Consider the following 21,010-nt stretch of genomic DNA (forward strand, 5'->3'; position numbering starts at 1 on the left):
TTTTGCCCCTCCCCCATTCCCTTCCTGTCTGGGAACCATCAGTTCTCTGACTTTATAGGTCTGATTCTTTCTGTATGCTTACTCATGTTTTGTTTTTTAGATTCCACATGTAAGTGAAATCATATGGCATTTGTCTTTCTCAGTCTGATTTCACTTAGCGTAATACCCTCTAGTCCTATCCATGAAATATGTACTTTTTTTAAAAAGCTCCCCAAATATTCTGATGCAAAGCTAGGTTTGATTCCACCAGTGTAGAAGATTTCAAAGAGCTGGTCATTTCCAATCAAAAAGTTTTGCCACCTGCAGGGCATTTTTGACAGGGATCAAGATATAAGAAACCTGATTGGACAGGGCACCTGGGTAGCTCAGTAGGTTAAGCTTCTGACTCATAATTTCAACCCAGGTCATGATCTCACGGTTTCTGAGATTGAGCCCTGTGTCAGGCTCTGTGCTGATAACGTGGAGCCTGCTTGAAGATTCTCTCTCCCTTTTTCTGCTGTTCCTGACACATGTACTGTCTCTCTTTCAAAAATAAATAAATATTAAAAAAAAAAAAAAAGAAAGAAATCTGGTTGGATAAAAACAAAAACTTCCCAAGAACACGATTTCAAACACTTCACAATAACCATCACCAGAACAAAACAGTTATCTTCAAATTTAAATTTATTAAGACATTCAGCTATGTCTGTCAGTCTACATCCAAATTTGCTACTAAAAATAAAATAAAGTCACATCCCACATTAGGAATATCGAGTCTGAAAAACACTTTTTGAGCCAAGCCTATTGTATAAATAAATGACTAGTTTCTTTTCATATCAAAATTCCCATAAAAAATTACATTCCCCCCTCCCCAGTTCTACCTGTAGCCATGATGAATGTAAAAATTTAAATATGACACATCCTTGTCAAAGAAAAGGTGCAAAGTCTATTAACAGCTTTAAAAGTGGCATTTGCAGAGTGTGATCATACAGTTATGTACTCATTCCCAAAGTGCAAATATTGCCATAATTTAACACTGTTTTGATTCAGTTGCAAGAATTAAACATTACACAGCGTTGAAAAGTACACTTAAGGGCCTCTATCAGTGCCCTAAAGCCCTTCCCACTTTGGTCTCCTACATGAACGTGGACCCCAAAGTGTTCATTAGAGTTTTAGTTTACTTCACACAGCCAACACAGTATACAATATATTAACAAAAGTTTCATATACATCAAAATATTGGAGACTCCATCATAAAGTTCAAGAGTCTCAGATTACATGAATGCACCCGCAAGGCCCAAGTGCCCACCCACCCCCTAAAGCACATACGAAGTATGAGCGTGCTTCAATCTTTGAATACAATCAATGCTCCTACATCTTTGATTTCATTTCAGTGCTGTACAAAACTCAATTATCACCTGACTGAGTCCCAATTAACTAAGGGAAAGGGGTTGGTGACAAGGGCTGGTCACTACTCATACTTTGTAACAAGAATGATCCTGTTCCATAGAGAGTGAGAGGTCTGTTCTGCTTCGGCCTGCTTCTTCCCGCGCTGTCCTGATGCTTTATCCTTCTTTCTTTAGCCCCTTTCAAGCACTCAAATCTGATTTTATTTATCCCTTCCAAGTCAGGGGCAATATCTGAAGCTGCTAAGGCTGAATTTTGTTGGCAAACTTCTATATCAGCATAGGATACAGAAATACATTTTGATTAGCATACATTGCAAAATTTCTCCCACAATGTCAAGGGGATGAAAGCCAGCAGTCTCCACTGAGAGTACTTCCTGGGTCAGATTCTTGGAATGTCAAGTCTCCTGCCTCATCATCTTATACATTCATTTCTCAAATCTGAGTGCGAATTTCATAGTGAGTTAACTTATCCAGAGTATCAAAGGATTACTTCTGCTTCTTTTCTTCTGGGCTGACCTCAACAGGACATACTTCATCTTCTGCACTAACACGATATTCCTTAGGATCACAAGTCCCTTCCTGGCTATCTGATCGTGTGACAATGCATTCGTTATTGTCCCTAGAACCTTCCTGCATCCCAGTCCCTGGAGGATGCTCTTGATTTGGAGGTTCAGTACCTTCCTGAAGCATGATGTGTTGCTCAGCTCCAGCATGAGGTTGTGGAACCAGCTCCGTTCCTAACCCTGCAAGCTGGGAGGAGTTTTTGAGGTGGCAGTGGCACAGAGGGCAGGTCTCCTGGACATACAGCCATTTCTTGAGACATCCTGCATGGAAGAAATGACTGCAAGGTGTGATCACAGCAGATTTCATGTCCTAGAAGCAGGAGGAAAGGTATCTCATAAATGTCTATTACCCAAAATCGTTGCTGCTAATCCCAAAAGTTCTAGTTTCATCATTTCTTTCCCACAAGTTCCCCATATAAAATTTGTAACACAGATCGTAGAATAAAACTCATTTTAGATCATAATAATAATCCTCCTGCCATCAGAGACCCCTTTATACCAAAATGCAAGAACCACTACCTAAGTAAATAAAAAAGAAAGTAAAAACCAAAAATGAGAAGGAAACTAACTTAACTGGCTTCTGCCTCAGTATGAAACATGAGCATCACACAACTATTGCAGTGTGATTACTGGGTCTCCCCCGGCACGGCATGAGTATAATTAGAACCTCAGAAAATCTGATGAAGGCAGGACTTTCCACAGTAATGCTTCAACACAGCTGGACAGATTATTCCATGATGAAATTACTGGCAAGGAGACAAAGTCAGCCACATAACACCAGGGTATTGGCAAGGAAGTGGCAATTTCATTAGGGACAATGTAACACAGTCTTCAAGGTAAGGTCCGTATAAACCAGCATTTCTCAACTTTCATCACAAGCACCAGAGTGCTTGTTAACCATGCACATTCCTGGGCCACCCCAGATCTACTGAACTGGGATATCTGAAGATGGCATTCCCAAATCTGTAATTACAGCGAGCCACCCATGTGACTTTTATGCACACTCAAGTTTGATAACTACTGCAATTAAGAAAGAAGTGGTGTATTTTGCATTAATATTCCTTGCAGAAGAAATATTTATAGAGAGAAGGCTGAGGACATGATGCTTCAATTGTAAACATATACATTTGGTGACACAAGCATTAATTTTGTTTGAAGTCTCAAAACAATGTGTAGTTGTCACATAAATTCCTTGCCAAAAACTGGTAACACCTGGGAGTCAACTTTTAAGCAGAAAGCCATCCAAGGAAAAGCAGCCAGCTGGGAAGTTAAGCAATTTGACTTTCATTTTCTGTGTGATATCAGCAGAGAGTTCTAGCACCTCAAAAAAGTGATGTGACAACAGGAAATACAAAAAGAGAACTCTTAAATCCCAGAGATGGAACATTTAGGTATGGGCTGCTAAAGCTGATGTACGGGTCTTTGACATGCTTTGTCCTGCATACAACAGGGCTACCAAGCACAAAGGAACCAGAACTAAGACCAGGACCACTTCACTTGGTGGGAACCTACAATACTCCTTAGTTCCCCCAAATGCAAAAATCAACCTGGAAAACATTATTCTGTGAGTACCCAAGGTATGTTCTAGTAACAATAAAAAAGTGGTAGTTGCATTTTATTCTTAGACAAAATTCTTGTACTAGATAGTCTTAAACACACAGATACACACACCCCATTAAACCGTAGAGCAGCCTTGGAGAAAGAACATTCCTTCATACTCAGTGACACACCATCTATAGTTTTATTCTCCTAGCACACGCTCTTTAAGAGCAATTTTAAAGGAACAATTTCTGACAGTACAGTTAAGCTATAAAAGCTGCTACTCAACCACCCCCTTGCACAGGTTATTGGGGACTAAACTCTAGGCCTATTTTTTTGTTGTGACATTTCCAAACTCCTTTACATACTATCTTTCAGTTTTAATAGAAGGCCATCATCAGCTATTCATGGCACACATGCCAAAGATGCCAGGAAGGCCGACTACAGTGCCATACCAATTGGTTGCCTCTACCCCACGTCCATACACACAGGCCTATCTCCATCTCAGATATCCATCAACCCACAGGTAAACACACACTCTCTCCAACTATGTTAAGTAAATGAATACTTCTTCCCCACCCTGGGAATACCAGAAGGAAAAGAGTCAGAATCTTGGCACACCACTTTTCAGAAGTTGCTGACTCCTGATAGTATATACTTGATAGTACATATATCTGTGTGTGTGTGTGTGTGTGTGTGTGTGTGTGTGTGTGTGTATTCAGGAGTAAATATAAAATACACCTGACCTGTTTTTCCTTTATTTATGGGTGAGCAATGTTGAAAATAACAATAAATTAGAACTTGGACTAAATTAAAAACTTAGTTTAGAAATAAAACGGAAATAGTCTATCAGGTCTTTAATAATCTTTGAAAAAAATTTTTTTTTTTTTAAACCCAGGAAATAATTCTGCCTAGAAATTTAACTTAAACTTGGTTAATATGGTTAAAGTCCCAGGAGATACATTGTATGACCCACCCAAATGGATTCTTACTGTGCAAGTTACCTGGTAACAGATGGCACAAATATCATTGTGTTTCTCCAGCTGCTCTTTTGTAGCAATAGGTAATGATTTAATCTTATTCACAGCATCCCTGCGGAGAAGGAAGCTCTTCCACCCCAGCTGTGCCCGAAGCCACACATTATAATAGGAATGGATGAAGATGATCATTGAGCCCATTACGGTCCACTCTCCGAAGATGGTCTCTGAGACACCATAGGCCACCACACAGAGGGCCACAAGAAACTCCAAGAGGCGGTAAGTGCCATTCACATAGTAGATGACATCATCCATGTTTTCCACTGGCTCTTTTCTGAACTCCTCAACCATAAATAAGACATAAATAAAAAGTGTTCCCAAAACCTGGGAAAAAAATCACATTATTTTAAAACAGAATATTACCACTAATAAAGGTTTTGCATAGACTTTAAGCAATAACAACATTCCTGAATACTTTTAGGGTGCCATATTTAATACCTAGAGACAGTGGTGTCATTAAAATGTGGGTGATCTCAGTAATCCAGGCATTCGCTATCAAAAAGCCACACCTTGAGACATAACTTTCTTAAAAATGATTCTGATTAGTTTCTGACTCATCCTTTCCATTTATTCCCCAGATCATCAAAACCTATTAAAGTTCCATCTAAATTGTCCTAATTCTGTAGTCATACATGTTCCTCAACTTTCAAAGAACCTTTACCCCTACGGGAAACAATGAATAAATGTGTGTTGCCAGTGCTATATTTTCTGTTACTTTTTATTGATCTAGCAGCAAAGAGCCACCTTCAAACTACAAGGTTTTCATTTCCAGGGTAGTATTATCAGTTGTATATATACATGTGTGATACACACGTATGTCATATATTTATATATACCAAGAAACAAAAGATATTTCTGAGTAGGTATTTACTTTAAAAATGTGCTCCAAACAAGTTATAAAATCTTTTAATATTTTAGAGTTCCTTATTAATTTAAGCTTTACATGATAGTTGTGTATCATTTACAAAACCAGCAAAGTTTAATTACCTTGGTAATAAAAATACAGTGACATAGACAGGTCTGGTATTTTAATAACCTACCATCTAACTCCTATGCTGAAATCAGTGTAATATTTTCTGACAAATAAGTTGGGAAGTGATCACCTAAACAGGCTACTTCTAATCATTAATCCTGAAGAAGTTTAATTTCTTTTCAAGAAGGAAAATAAAATCAGTTATTGCAGAAAGTTAGCTACTCCTAGGCTTACCTGAAGAGAGGTGAGAATGCTGCTGGAAATAATGATAAGCAACCAAAAATCCATGTGGAAAAACTGGCAAATCATGTAAGCCATATAAGCAGGGAACACTAGTAAAAATAAACAAAGGCTCACCGCACGGAAGTGTTTCCATAAACTCCTAGAGAAAGAAAAGTATTTCTTTAAAGTACCTGTCACCCAGGAGCACAACGATCACATTAGCAACTGATAGGTCTTGGGCTGTGCTTACATTTCCCAGTTTACTGAGCATCCTTGTCCATGCCCGTCACTGTGCTAAATTTCAGGGCAAGTGTCATAGGCTTGGTATTTCAAAGCCCCAGACTCACCTCTTCTCTCCACAGTCAATTGCCAAGTGCCATCAATTTTTTTTCTTTTTTTTTCCCCCTAATGGTTAGCTTTCGGTTCCATTCTCATTCCTACCAATTCCAAAGTGATTTTAGGCTTTTGTAGCATTAAGCCTTAGCAATTTCAAGAGTAATTTGTGGTTTTAAGTCATGAGACATCTTCTCCACCCACTGCGCCATGATGAAAATCTCTGCTACTGTGAGTACAATATTACTAAGAGGAATGGTGCTCCAGTGAACAGCTATATTATTAATCCTCACATCTGTCAGGCTTGGGGGTGAAAAACTATGAACCACTGTGTTGTATGTAGGACCTACTAGCCGGTTTTCCTCTTCTGGTGCCTAATCTATCCTGGACATGGCCTGCCTAATCTTCCTACAGCTCTGCTAGGGTAATATTGCCAAAACCTGTTCTAAACTTCCTAGCCTGGCTTTTGAGCTCCTCTACTCCCAATTTCTTGGTCTAAACTTGTCAACATCTCTTCCTCACTATAAGCAAAGATGGTTCATTAACTGTATTCTAAGAAAAACACAAACATTCTTACATTCCACCAGACATGCCTCTGTCCCACTCTCTTTTTTTCTAAACCCTTTAGGCTAGCTCAAGCTGAACAAATATATGCACACAGACAGGTAATGTGAATCCTTTCTCCAGGAATCACCAATCCTCTCAGAATTCTTAACACTGGTACAGGCCAATCACTAAACTGTAGTATTGTTTCGGGACACCTGGATGGATGGCTCAGTTGGTTAAGCGTCCTACTTTGGCTCAGGTCATGATCTCAGTTTGCGAGTTTGAGCCCCAAGTCAGGCTCTGTGTTGACAGCTCAGAGCCTGGAGCCTGCTTCAGATTCTGTGTCTCTCTCTCTCTGCCCTACTTGTGCTCTCTCTCACTCTCAAAGATAAATAAACATAAAAAAATAAAAAATAAATAAACTGTAGTATTGCTTCAATTATACAGATATTTATATATCATATAGCTAAACATGTTTATGTTTATATTATCTAAATAATATATATGTACATACCCAGAAAAATGTCTTATCACCCAAATTTAAACTCCTTGAAAAAAAGAACAAGAACTCTTTCTTCACATGGCTCAGTTTTTAGGCACAAAGGCTTATATGAAGTAAGTGCCAAATAAAACTAGAACATTTATTTTTGCCTGATATTTTTCAAATTATTTTCATTACCTTTTATTTTTTTACCTACTTATCTATCCACTCAAATGCAAAGCCCTATAAGCAAGATAAAAGTTATGGTTACCTCATGGGGGAATAGTTACTATATAGGTATAAAGTATACATAAATGTATATAACGTACATATAAATATATATATAAAGTACACATATATATATATAGGTTAGTGTTTACATATATATACTTCATATATAGTTCAGTATGTGTACACATATGTTGTGTACACACACACACACACACACACACTTTTGAAATATAGTATAACCTTGTGCTTTTAAGACACCAACAAATTAAGAGGCTTCTTAGATTTCAGTTTCTGACTCCACTTGAACCCTACTCATCAGTAGTGGAATACATACACCAGAGGCTGTGTAATTATGGTAAAAGGAGAAGGAACATAACTTTTCTTTTTGTGTATCTCTTCATACATCACAATATTCTAATAAATCATTCCTTAAATACATCCCAATTTAAGACAGATTATATACCAAGTTCTAGAAGATACATAAACAAAAACCTTCCCCGAGTGCCTGAAGCAGAACTTTGGAAAATTTTCATGCAACAGGAAAAAAAGGTGTGATTTCCACTCCCCTGCAAGTTTACTTATAGAACTATTTACTTTATATACCCAATTTCCAAGTAAATAGATGATAGAGGGCCACCACAAGGGATCAAAATATATATATATATCAGCTGTTTCCATTTCCTGGGTAAATAAAGGCCAAAGTTAATTTTTTAACATAGTAATTACAAATCTAGAAAGACAGTGTGAACCCTCTGTCTTTTCCTCTCTCTTAAACACAAAACTCCATTACAATCTATGTAAAGTGAATATCAAGACTTAATAATTGTTAATGATTTCCTATAAAACATGAACACTTATTTAAGTTCATTATGAGGAAATGTAGATTTCAACCAAAATAGTTTAAAGCTCATGGCTACAAAAAAATTAAACTGTTTTAATTAAAAATCAGCATCTGTGATCTCAAATCAATGTAGAGTCTCAAGAAGACAAAAAAAAAGTAACATAAATCACCCATTCTACCTTTAACTATAATATAGGTGGGAAGGAAAAATAACCACACACAAAGTTAAATGCTAAACTGTGTGGGACTCCTTGTAATTAGTAATTCAGAGAAGAAAGTGAATTATTATGATAAAAATTAAAGACAGGCACTTTGGAACTGTTTTACACCTTTTCTTGCAAGCATTTCTACTTTTCTGAAGTTAAGAGACAAACTTGTCAGTAGTTCTGCTTTGAGATGCACAACAATTTTAGTTTTTTAAAGAAAGGCAGGCAGGAAGGGATTAGTGTAACAGTAGTTATACTATATTAGATGATAAATTATAAATTTTCTTTAAATAGGGTAATTTACCTTAAAACTTTAAATATATTTTTCAAAATCAAGCTGTAATACATTTATATAAAATAGGTATATATTTACATATACACAAGCATATATTTATACACATACACTGAGAAGTATATACAACATTATATCAAGAGTTACAATTTATGTCTAATTTTGGCATAAGTGTGTATACACACAAACACAAAAATATATATACATAAACACAAATACAGGTGTGTATATTATATACAGAAACAAATACACACATCTATTTAAGCAGTAAAAATTCAGTAAAAATCTAATTTAAAGGGCGCCTGAGTGTCTCAATTGGTTAAGTGTCTGACTCTTGGTTTTGGCTCAGGTCATGATCTTACGGTTTCTTGAGTTTGAGCCCCATGACGGGCTCTGTGCTGGCAGTGTGGAGCCTGCTTGGGATTCTCTCTCTGCCCCTCCCCCACTCATGCTCTCTCTCAAATATATAAATAAACTTAAAAAAAATTTTTTTTTGATTTAAGATAAAATATAAAAAGAATAGCAGAAAATGACACTGAAACCTCATCCCAGTAACAGGTTAAGCACTATAGGGGTGCCTGGGAGGCTCAGTCGGTTGAGTGTCCGACTTCGGCTCAGATCATGATCTCACAGTTCATGAGTTCAAGCCCCACGTCAGGCTCTGTGCTGACAGCTCAGAGCCTGGAGCCTGATTCGGATTCTGTATCTTCCTCTCTTTGCTTTTCCCCCACTCATGCCCACTCTCTCTCTCTCAAAAATAAAGCTTAAAAAAATTTTAAAAAATTAAAAAAAAAAAAACAACCCAGGCTAAGCACTATACAATAAAATATACCTTATAAACACCCCAATCCATTTTTTTAAAAAGTCTGTCATTTGAATATCTACTACGTAATTAGAATAAGTAGACCATCATCCTAAAATTCCTTGTTAAGACCTGGAGTAAAATTTATAGATAAAGGTTAACAAATATCTCTCTGGCTAAAATTGAGACACCATGGGGCGCCTGGGTGGCGCAGTCGGTTAAGCGTCCGACTTCAGCCAGGTCACGATCTCGCGGTCCGCGAGTTCGAGCCCCGCGTCAGGCTCTGGGCTGATGGCTCGGAGCCTGGAGCCTGTTTCCAATTCTGTATCTCCCTCTCTCTCTGCCCCTCCCCCGTTCATGCTCTGTCTCTCTCTGTCCCAAAAATAAAAAAAAAATTAAAAAACGTTGAAAAAAAAATTAAAAAAAAAAAAAAAAAATTGAGACACCTTTTTAAGTTAAACACTGAAAATTACCTCTAGTCTAAGCAACTCCAAAGACATGTGAAGATTCTTCCCCTAATAATTATTTTCCTTAATGACAGAGAGAAGCAATGTTTCATGAATTATCAATATTATCTCTTATTTCTCTAATTTGAGAATTAAGACACGTTTCATTTCCTTTTTTAATCTTAACCCAGTACACTGAATTAATCATAATCCCTGATTCAGAATGCACTATTGCCATTGGTCTGTGGGTGTCCCTCTCTTTACTAAGTTAGTAACCTAATTAGCTCTCTTAAATATTGTAGCAAGCCTTCACGAACCCATCTCCCCATACAAAAGTGAGGGCCTGGACAATAACCCCCATTTAACCATATGGAAGGCCTGCCTTTCCCATATCCTGCCTCACTCCATACAATGAAAGTGTTCTTTACTCTCTTGCTTGCTTCCCTTTTTAGAGTTTTGATCTGTATGTATTCCTAAAAAGGAGATTTAGAATTTTTGTTTTTAACATAAAAATAACATTCTACACTGTCATCTTTTTGGACTTACTTTTTAACTTTATAATGTTATGAATCACTCCTACTGTTTTATGTGTCACTAGATTTCTAATATTCCATGGTGACTATTATCACATTTTCTCACCCACTTTCCTGTTTGTTCCCAAACATGTCATTTGGGTTGTTTCCACATGTCTGCTACTATGCATTGTGCTATGAACATTCTTCTACATGTCCTTACTGAGCATGTGCAAGAATGTCCTGAGTATACATGTAGGAGGAGATAATGACCAAACTGTTTCCAAAATCATTATACTTTACACTCCCACCAGAAACCAGAGATACCCTGTGATCTAGACCTTCCTCCACCCTAGGTATCAGCTGATTTTTTTTTCTCTCTCTCTTCTTCCTTCCTTATTTATTTATTCCTTGCCAATCCCAGAGGTTGAAAATAGCACCTCAATGTGGTCTTGATTTACATTTCCCCCATTAGTAAAGAGGTTGAACCTCTCTTCATAGTCCTGTGTTTCTTCTTTCACTAAAAGCCTAAAAATAAAGATGTATTTCATCTTCTATTTCTCTTCTTCATCTAAGCTGTTTGTGTATTGATATCAATTCTTGGATGAGTATAAATACTTCGAGTATCTTCTCGTAGTTTGTAAAGTTAACTTTAGGTTTAAAAAGTTAATTTTAATAGTTAGATTTATCACTCTGCTTTCACAGTCATTCTCAACTCCTAGTCTCCCTTTCCCAGCAGTTCTGTCAGTTTAAGAGACTGTTTCCCACTTGAAGGTCCAAAATATGCTAGCCTATGTAGAGTTTTAACTTTTTGTTTTGACATTTCAGGTCTCTTAAAATTCCAGAGTTGATCCTTTGTTTATGGTGTGAGATAGGAACCCATTCCATCCTTTTCTAAACAGAAACCATTTTCTTCCAGCAGAATTACGGAAGACTACCACCTGTCCCCACTCATCTGATATGCCACCTCTGTCACATACCAAAGTTCCACATACACAGATGTTTGGGGGCTCCCTGTTCAAATGCTCAAGTTGTTTCTACTTGAGCCAGTATTTCAAAAGCTTCATAGTACCTCCTACTATGAGTGAAATAAAACTTTATCTTCCTCAAGTTGTCTGTTTGATTTCAATACAAGGATTATACTAGCCACACAGAATGAGTTGTGTAGTATTCTATTGTCTGGAAGTGCATGTTTAAAATAGGGATAATCTGTTCCTTCAAAGTTTGGAACTTGCCTGTACTGCCATCTGTTTACCATTTGCCTTCATTTCTTTAACAGCTACAGAACTATCCAGGTTTTTAAATTCTTGAGTCAGTTCTAGTAAGTTACATTTTTCTCCTACTTCTCAGTTTTGCTCCTTTCCCTCTAAATTTCCTCTGCATGAGACCTTGGAGGAAGAAGTCAGTAATAAATAAAGCTAGTGCAACATCCTGGAGGAAACAAGAACTGGATTTAATGGTTCTTATGGCAGTGGAATTACAGATTGTTTTTTCTCTTTCCCAAACTTTCTATAGTATTATATTAGTCTCACTAATATATGCCAAAGTAATTAGTATAATTAATACTACTAAATGATACTCCCAGAAAGGACAAAATAGTGTTGTACTTAGATAAAAAACAACCCAAACGCTTAAGTGGCTTTTTAAGGAAGTTCAGCACCAAGTTCAGTATCTTAAATGCTTCTATTGAGATACTTCAACCCTAAAAACCAAATCTCAAATAACTATAATTAACTGTAACAATTAAGGTTATCTGAAACAAATTAAAGTTTATTTAAATTAAAATGGATCCTGTCAGCTATTCTACCATTTGAGAAAAAATTTCAGAATGTTGTGGGATATGGGAATAGAAAGATAAATCTGATGAACTACAAAATGTTAATTTGGAATGTTTTAAAAATCTGCTATCAAATTTCGATCTCCCAAAAGATCACCTGTTCCCTTACTCATAAAACACTACCAAAGTGGCAATAAATTCAGATATTTCAAAAATCAAGAGAGTGTAAATGGATGCTGGAAAAAAACAGTGACACTGAATTTTAAGCGTTCTTATAGAATGCCCTTGTATAAACTATAATAAGCTAAAATTGTATCTTAAAGAGCTAAATGATAATTTGACTTTTATTCCTTAAGAAAACCTCTATATAGTATGGCACGAACATGAATGCAGCTATTAATTTCACTTGGTCCCAGAAGGTGTCAAAAAGTCCCATTAAAACCTCAGTAAGTTGGGGGCGCCTGAGTGGCTCAGTTGGTTAAGCGTCCAAATTCAGCTCGTCATGATCTCGCGTCGCGGTCTGTGAGTTCGAGCCCCGCGTCAGGCTCTGTGCTGACAGCTAAAAGCCTGAAGCCTGCTTCAGATTCTGTGTCTCCCTCTCTCTGCCCCTCCCTTGTTCATGCCTGCCTCTCTCTCTTTCTCTCAAAAGTAATAAACATTAAAAAAAATAAATAAAACCTCAATAAGTTGCAATGGTTCTAAAATGCCATCAGATGAGGTAGTTATTCCATTAATGGCTATCTTTACGACTGCCTGAGAGCCTTTATTTCTCTCTTTCCAATGATTTTCTCCTTTCTCTCAATGCTTTCTCTGCTTTAGCATTACACAAAATAAAATTATTTGGTATATTTCTTGGACTGAATTTTCTGCTCTCCATTTTAAAATTGGACAAATATAAAAAGTATTAAATATCTCTGAAGAAGAAAAACACTGACTTGTAATTAATTACATGGTCTTTGATGTGATTTCTAACTATAGGCATCTTAAGAGGAAAAAAACAGAAATGTTAAACATATAGAAAAAAATTTAAAAATGTAAACTCATCACCTTAAGCTAATACCAATTATTCATCCATGTTCTGTCTCTAAACATTATCTAAATCTTCAAAAAAAAATCTATATATATAAAGAATATTACAAAAAATTTTTAGGAAGTTTCTTACTTGTCTCTAGATGCTCCCAGCGCCAAAACAATTGGATCTGCAATCTCTAACATTGACTGTAGGATAGAAGCTACAACAATGAAAAGGATAATACTGAGCAGGAATGCCCGATGAACAACCTGTAGTTCTATGAGACCAGTCTGTACTGCCAAGATTAACAGCGTAACTCCTTCTGTCATGCCCCTAAAAAAAACACACATTTTTAGAAAAACAAACAATAATCAGAATCTCATTTCATTCCATGAGCAAACAATCCTGATCAGAATGTTAATACATATAACATTGATATAACACATATAATATATAACATTGACATGTAATAACAATATAATGACTATGTAATAGTCAATATTTCACTATATGTGTAAAACATAATTACTATTATTTTAGCATACAATGAGAATAAAAGCAACTTCTAAGATAAAGAAAAGGTTTTGCTAATGAGCCAGACACTCTACCATTCTGAGATATCCACTGAATTACACATATTTGTATCATGAGCTTTTTCCTGACTATAAAAGATAAAATCATGGGTGAATGTCTTCATAATCTTGAAGTAGGAAAGGTCTCTTTAAGCAGACCATCAGAACCTGAAGACATAAATACAGACTTTTTTGAAAATCAATTGCCATATGGAAAATATATACAAAATCCTTAGAGATCTTTTCTTATCCTATTGACTTGATTTATAAATAACTCTCACAAATAAATGAACAAAGAATTAAGTCCAATTTTCAAAATCACAAATTAGCAAATATTTCAAAGTCTGATGATCCAAGCACTGACAAGGAATCTGAGAAAAAATGGGAACACTAATGTTGACATAAAACATGTAAAACCTTTCTGGAGAAAAATTTGTTAATAAATTTAAAATATATACACAATTTAACTCAATAATCTTACTGGTAATAATTTACCCTATGGATGTACTACAAAAAATTTGTATGTAAGAGAAAACACAGTGAATAATAAAACATGTTATGTGACATCATGGGAATATAACTGGCAAAATCCAGATTCTGAAAAATTAAGTAGAACAATCTAGTGTCTTCAACAAATAAAATGAGAGGGGGAAAAAATACAGAGAGACAGCAAGGACCTAAACATTAAAAGAGACTTAAAAGATATTAACCAACTGCAATATGGGCCTTATTTGGATCTGAAGCTGAGCAAATAAAATGTTTTAAAAAAAAGATCAGGAAAATATGAACACCAACTGGGAATTTGAGGTCAAGGAATTCTTCTCTTACTGGGAATGAATATTTTATTGTTGTTATGTTTTTTCATATGAGACTGAAATACTTGTGGGTAAAATGGTATCATATCTGAGATTTGTGCCAAACAAATGCAGCCAGGAGTTATGGAGGGGACAGAATAAGTGAAGTTGATAAGGGCATGCATGATAGAAGATAGGCCATATTATTGGAGATGGGTGACAAGTATATGGAGGTTCATTTTACTATTCTCTAAACTTTGTTAATTTGAAATTTTCCTAATTAAGAGTTAAAAAAAGAGAGACATATACAAAGATACTCATAGCACAATTTTTAATAGCAAAAAAAAATACATTTATATTTTAGAATACTATCCTTTAATCAAAAAAAATGAGGATGTCTCTGTTGACATAAAAAAACAAATTATCCAAAAACTATTTAAAAGAAAAAATAAGGTGCAGAACTGTTTACAGTATGTGGAAATGAACAACAACAACAAAATATATATATGCATTTTTCCCCATAAGAAAATTTAAAATAACGATCTATAGCTGTTACCTTTGAGGAAAGGAAATGGCAAGCAGGGGAAGGAAGAGTTGTCACTTCCCATTTGGTATTTTCTGAATGATATTAATTTGGTAAGCTTATACATGAATTATTTTTCTTTCTTGCCCTCCCCCCCCTTCTTTTTTCCATTACAAAAGTGTTAGCTGGGACTGGCAGGAAGCTTATAAGGTAGAAGTTTTTCTCTTTTCTCATAAAAAAACTAAAATGTACATCAAGAAAAAAAATTTATTTCTTCCATTTACAAGGTACTCACCATCTACTAATTCTGAAATATTCCATAAAGATTTAAAGACTTTAAGAAAAGATTCTTTAAATTTATATAAATGAAACCATTAAAAATTCTTACATTAAGATAACAGAAATTATGACAAGTTCCAAAAACAGGGTTTCCCAATATCTGATCTTACTGATTTAATAACAACTAGATTAACTATTCTTGGATTATCATTAATGCATCCTTTGAAACTTCAATCAGTATCAAATTTATGTCCAACCATAAAAAATTAAGCAAGTATCAAATACAGAAATTTGATTTTAACATGGCTACACTTAACTTCAAATGGAAAAAAACAAGCTATTAAAAATCTCTTAAACTCTGGGGCTCCTGGGTGGCTCAGTCAATTAAGCATCTGACTTCGGCTCAGGTCATGATCTCAAAGTTCGTGAGTTTGAGCCCCATGTCCGGCTCTGTGCTGACAGCTCAAAGCCTGGAACCTGCTTCGGATTCTGTGTCTCCCTTTCTCTCTTGTCCCTCCCCTGCTCATGCATGCTCTCTCTTTCAAAAATAAATAAACATTAAAAAAAATTTTTTTAAATCTCTTAACTCTAGGAAAGTGTCCAGTATATACTGGTAAGTACAAACAATAAAAATCCATCTTTTACATATGGAAATTCATATGTATTATATTTTTCATAGTATTTTTAATCCAAATAGTTTCAACCATTCAAAAAAAAAAAAACAAAAAAACAAAAAAACAAAAAAAAACACAAACCTTCAAAATACCATTTCCTCTGAAATTCATCATTACTTCTTCAAGTTATATATAATATTTAAATTTCTAGAGATATTCATAGTCAAGAACTTACCTATTCATGGCAGGATCATTCATGAAAGCTCGATAACCTTGCAAGTAAAACTTGCAGAGTGTCAGAACACCCAAGGCAACAAAAGAAACCGTGAAGACCAAGCCCAGAAGTGAGTAAGGAGTGCTGCAGCATTCAGCAATACTAGAAAAGAGCGGGTGGGGGTATTGATAGATAAACGTTTTCCCCTGGAAATAAAACCATCTTAAGCCTTCAAATAACCACCAAGCTTGTTCTGATCCTTATCAATTAAAACACCCAAACCAAAATTTAAGGTAAAATCACCTAACCACTCCACTAATAATTTAAATCCATTCTTATTATTATCCTAACCTACACTTTTTAAAAATCTCTTTGGCAAATATTCAGTATATAGAACCATATCTGAAACAAGTCTATTTTTATTTATCTATCATCTCTTTCAAATGCAGTAAGAGCTTAAAATTTTGTTCAAACCTTAAGAAACATACAATTATGTATGTATGTATGTATGTATGTATGTATGTATAAAAAAGGAATAGAGAGAAAAATTACTTGGGCAAGACATCTAAACGTCATCTAAAATCTCAGTATTAGGGGCTCCTGGGTAGCTGTTATGTGTTCAACTTCAGCTCAGGTCATGATCTCGGAGTTCGTGGGTTCAAACCCCGCACTGGGCTCTATGCTGACAGCTCAGAGCCTGAAGACTGCTTCAGATTCTGTCTCGTCTTTCTACCCCTCCCCCACTTGTGCTCTGTCTCTCTCTCTCTCTCAAATAGAAATCAACATTACAAAATTTTTTTAATAAAAAAATAAAAAATAAAATCTCAGTATTACTTTCTTACTTTTTAAATAAGTCCAAATTCATTCATAGTTTATTGATTTATTAAGCCTATTACACCATGCTACACTTCATTGGATTGTGCTTTCTAATGGATGATAATCTGGTTTAAAACACAACCAATCCGAGTCCCATGCTTAGGTTATTATCCTAACCACAGAATTCTATTTTTCTCCTTAAATTGAATTACCTTTTGGATCATCTTAAAATTCTGCATAAAACTTCCATAGTAATTACATAAATACCAATAGCAGTGAAACTTCATTAATAATGAGTTGGCTATCAAAATGTATTTGGTATCAATTTATTGCATGTTTATAGAAGCTAATTATCAATTAAAGCTGTTATTTTCAGAAAGTACAAAATCAGGGGCACCTGGGTGGCTCAGTTGGTTAAGCATCTGACTTCGGCTCAGGTCATGATCTCCCAGTTTGTGGGTTCGAGACCTACATGGGGCTCCAGAGACTGGAGCCTGCTTCGGATTCTGTGTCTCCCTCTCTTTCTCTGCCCCTCCCTTCCTCATGCTCTCTCTCTCAAAAATAAACATTTAAAAATAAATAAATAAATAATTAAAGTACAAAATCAGACTCAGTGCCAATAAATTTATTCTACTTATTTACTAAAATAGGTATGTCCTATGACATTTTTATTGATATTTAATTCTGTGTAACATTTTCCCTATACCACTTAGTGCACAGTGCTCCATCATTTGGTTGGCCGAGAAACAATGGCTCTATTAATGAAAAATTTTAAATTTTTATTTGCTTACACTATCAACAAGAGCCAAAGTATGGAAAGAGACCAAATGTCCACCAATGGACGAATGGATAAAGAAGATGTGGTATATATATACAACGGAGTATTACTCAGCAATCAAAAAGAATGAAATCTTGCCATTTCCAACTATGTGGATGGAACTAGAGGGTATTATGCTAGGTGAATTAAGTCAGAGAAAGACAAATATCATCTGACTTCATTGATATGAGGACTTTAAGCTACAAAACAGATGGACATAAGGGAAGGGAAGCAAAAATAATATAAAAACAGGGAGGGGGACAAAACATAAGAGACTCAAATATAGAGAACAAACAGAGGGTTGCTGGAAGGGTTGTGGGAGGTGGGATGGGCTAAATGAGTAAGGGGCATTAAGGAATCTACTCCTGAAATCATTGTTGTACTATATGCTAACTTGGATGTAAATTAAAAAACCAAATTAAATAAAAATACCAAAAAACCCTTTGATCTGCTTATATGTACCTTCCTGAAGGACAGAGTTTCGGTCTTGCCTTTATGTACCAGGGAATGAAGATAGTGTGTGTGTGTGTGTGTGTGTGTGTGTGTGTGTGTGTGTGTACACAGACACACACACACAAACCCATGTGCTAGATTGGGGGCCTGAGATTCAAATTCAAGAGTGGAAAAATAACAAATACAGATCTAGCATAAGCTCACAAAAAAGATACTTTAGTAGAAAAAGGACTCTGATGACTTAAGACCATTTTTTAAAAAAATCTAAATCTTAAAAACTAAGTCTTAGAATTTCTTTGGGGCAAATAGAAAAGTATTAGGATATACTTATTTCACCAATTATTTGACTGTATCTGAATAATGAAGCAAAACATTAAAAATAACATGGCATAGGGGTGCCTGGGTGGCTCAGTCAGTTAAGCATCCGGCTTTGGTTCAGGTCATGATCTCATGGTTTGTGGGTTTGAGCCCCATGTTGAGCTCTGTGCTGACGTGCAGATTCTCTCTCTCTCTCCCTCTCTCTGTCCCTCCCTCACTTGTACTTTCTTGCTTTCTCAAAATAAAAAAACTTAAAAATGAAATAATATGGCATAGTGCAAGAGGAAGTCATAGGGTTTGAACTCAGATGGGATTTGAGATCAGCACTGTCTTTGTTTTTTTTACCAGTGTCACCTGGGGCAAGTTACTCTTGGCACAGTCTCCTGAGCTATTAAAATGATAATGATAATAGAGGCACCTATCTCTCAGGGTTGCTGTAAAGATTAAGTGTGAAGAAAAGTGTTTAGTAGTGTGGTTGGCATATATTAAATACTCAGTAAATGATAATTACTTTTAGTAACATATGTTTTATTTACCCAACCAATAAAATTTACCTTGAAATTGAAAAAATATTTTTATTATATTTTTAAATGTTTATTTTTGAGAGAGAGAGAGAGAGAGAGAGAGAGAGAGAGAGACTGAGTACCAACGGGGGAGGGGCAGAGAGAGAGAGGGAGAGGGAGGCACAGAATCAGAATCAGGCTCCAGGCTCTGAGCTGTCTGCACAGAGTCCGGTGCAGGCCTCAAACTCACGAACTGTGAGATCATGACCTGAGCTGAAGTCAGATACTTAACCAACTGAGCCAACCAGGGGCCTCTGAAAAAATATTTTTAAAATTTGCTATGTACCTTTTCACAAATCATTTGACGAAACCAAATATACCATTATTACATTAGCACCTTCCCTGCACTGCCAGACATAGGCATCCACTGAACGAAAATCCTATCTCAATTAAATATGGGGTACTCTAATATAACTGGGAAAAGTTAATTTGCAAAACTTACTACTCCTAGATCAATGTTTTCTCTTCCTAAGGTTATGTACAGTATCACATGTTCTCATTAATTACCTTGTCAGGAAAAGGAAAAGAAGCCTCTCACGTGATGCAGGCTGATCTCGAGTACTGAAATAGGAGTAAATCTGAAGAGCAAATAAGACGAGCCAGAAAACCATGAAAAGTACAGGGACTACGAGTTGATTCCACAGGGACATTCCCAAGGCTAGAAGGCCATATACCTCTACTACCTGAGTAAGAAAATAAGATAGGAAAACATCTTGTATCACTTCAACAAACACATTTAAACATAAAAGAGTAATAAAGAGAAAAATAAAATAGCTTTTTTTCACTGTAAGGTTGTTTCAGATAAATTCCTTTAAAGTTTTCTCTATACAGTTACTAAGTACCACATTTTTCAAAATTCACGGAGTTTTCATTATTGTTAACACGACACACACTCATCAAATGACCACCATAAATTCCCCTTATGGTTCAGAGTAAAGTCACTTTCAGAGTAAAATTACATCAAAGGCAGGTTGTAAACTGACTCATCTGTAAATCATAATGATCAATCAGGACTACCTTAAATGATACAATAGTGCTTGAGTGGCTAGAAAAACAGGCAATATGAAAGGAAGACTTTTTCAGGATTTAGTCAGGAAATTTTATAGGTGAAACAGTTTGATGAAGACAGAATAATCACTGGAGTTTACTGGAGAGAGAAGACAGTTAGCAAGTCTTTTTTCCCCAGATAAATCAATTCCCCTTGTTCCTCCTATGCATTTTTCAAACATTTCTCAATTTATTTGGTTTGCCAAGTGCATTAACACCAAGAAAAAAGGTACATGTAAAAAAAGTTTATTAATCTACTAATAAGTAAATTAGCTTTCTAGTTTGTAAAATAATCTCTTATGAGATTGATTAGGAAGAATCAATTTTCATAATCTGATTCAGCCGAAGAGCACAATGTAACCAAGTTTCTAGAGTTACTATGCCAGGGACCAGACCCTGGTAACACAACAGGGTTCTCCAAGGCAGGCTATAAACTATAACCTACAGAGCCAAATGGTCTTGCTGAAACTCTCAGTGTGATACCAGAATGCTTCAATAAACTACAAATATCTTAAAATACACTGACTTCAAGTTATTCTGATTTCTAATTAATACCTATCTCTAGATAGGTAAAGATCTTTTAAGCATTAAGTTAAAATACACTGACTTGCAAGTTATTCTAAATTTAAATTATTTTCACCTGGAGGCACCTAGGTGGCTCAATCGGTTACGGATCCAACTTCAGCTCAGGTCATGATCTCACAGTTCACAGCCTCTCTGAGGCTGACAGCTCAGACCCTGGAGCTTGCTTTAGATTCTGTGTCTCGCTTTCTCTGCCCCTCCCCCCGCCACACTCTGT

At 35.8% G+C, this 21,010-nt stretch overlaps 1 protein-coding gene across 1 annotated transcript in view; it reads right to left on the reverse strand.

Annotated features, from left to right (window-relative positions):
- Nucleotides 1–645: 645 nt before the first annotated feature.
- The window catches only part of RNF145 (ring finger protein 145), a 59,436-nt gene continuing 39,071 nt past the window's right edge, over nt 646–21,010 (reverse strand). Inside the window, exons 6-11 of the mRNA XM_078446406.1 lie at nt 19,672–19,847; nt 16,219–16,359; nt 13,352–13,534; nt 5,735–5,882; nt 4,495–4,851; nt 646–2,261 (exon numbers count right to left, since the gene is read on the reverse strand). Coding sequence (XP_078302532.1) covers nt 1,875–2,261; nt 4,495–4,851; nt 5,735–5,882; nt 13,352–13,534; nt 16,219–16,359; nt 19,672–19,847 — 1,392 coding nt within the window. The 3' untranslated portion in view covers nt 646–1,874. The remainder of the gene's footprint in view (nt 2,262–4,494; nt 4,852–5,734; nt 5,883–13,351; nt 13,535–16,218; nt 16,360–19,671; nt 19,848–21,010) is intronic.

The sequence above is a fragment of the Panthera onca genome, chromosome A1 (genome assembly GCF_046562875.1).
Source record: "Panthera onca isolate mPanOnc1 chromosome A1, mPanOnc1 haplotype 2, whole genome shotgun sequence".
NCBI lineage: Eukaryota > Metazoa > Chordata > Mammalia > Carnivora > Felidae > Panthera > Panthera onca.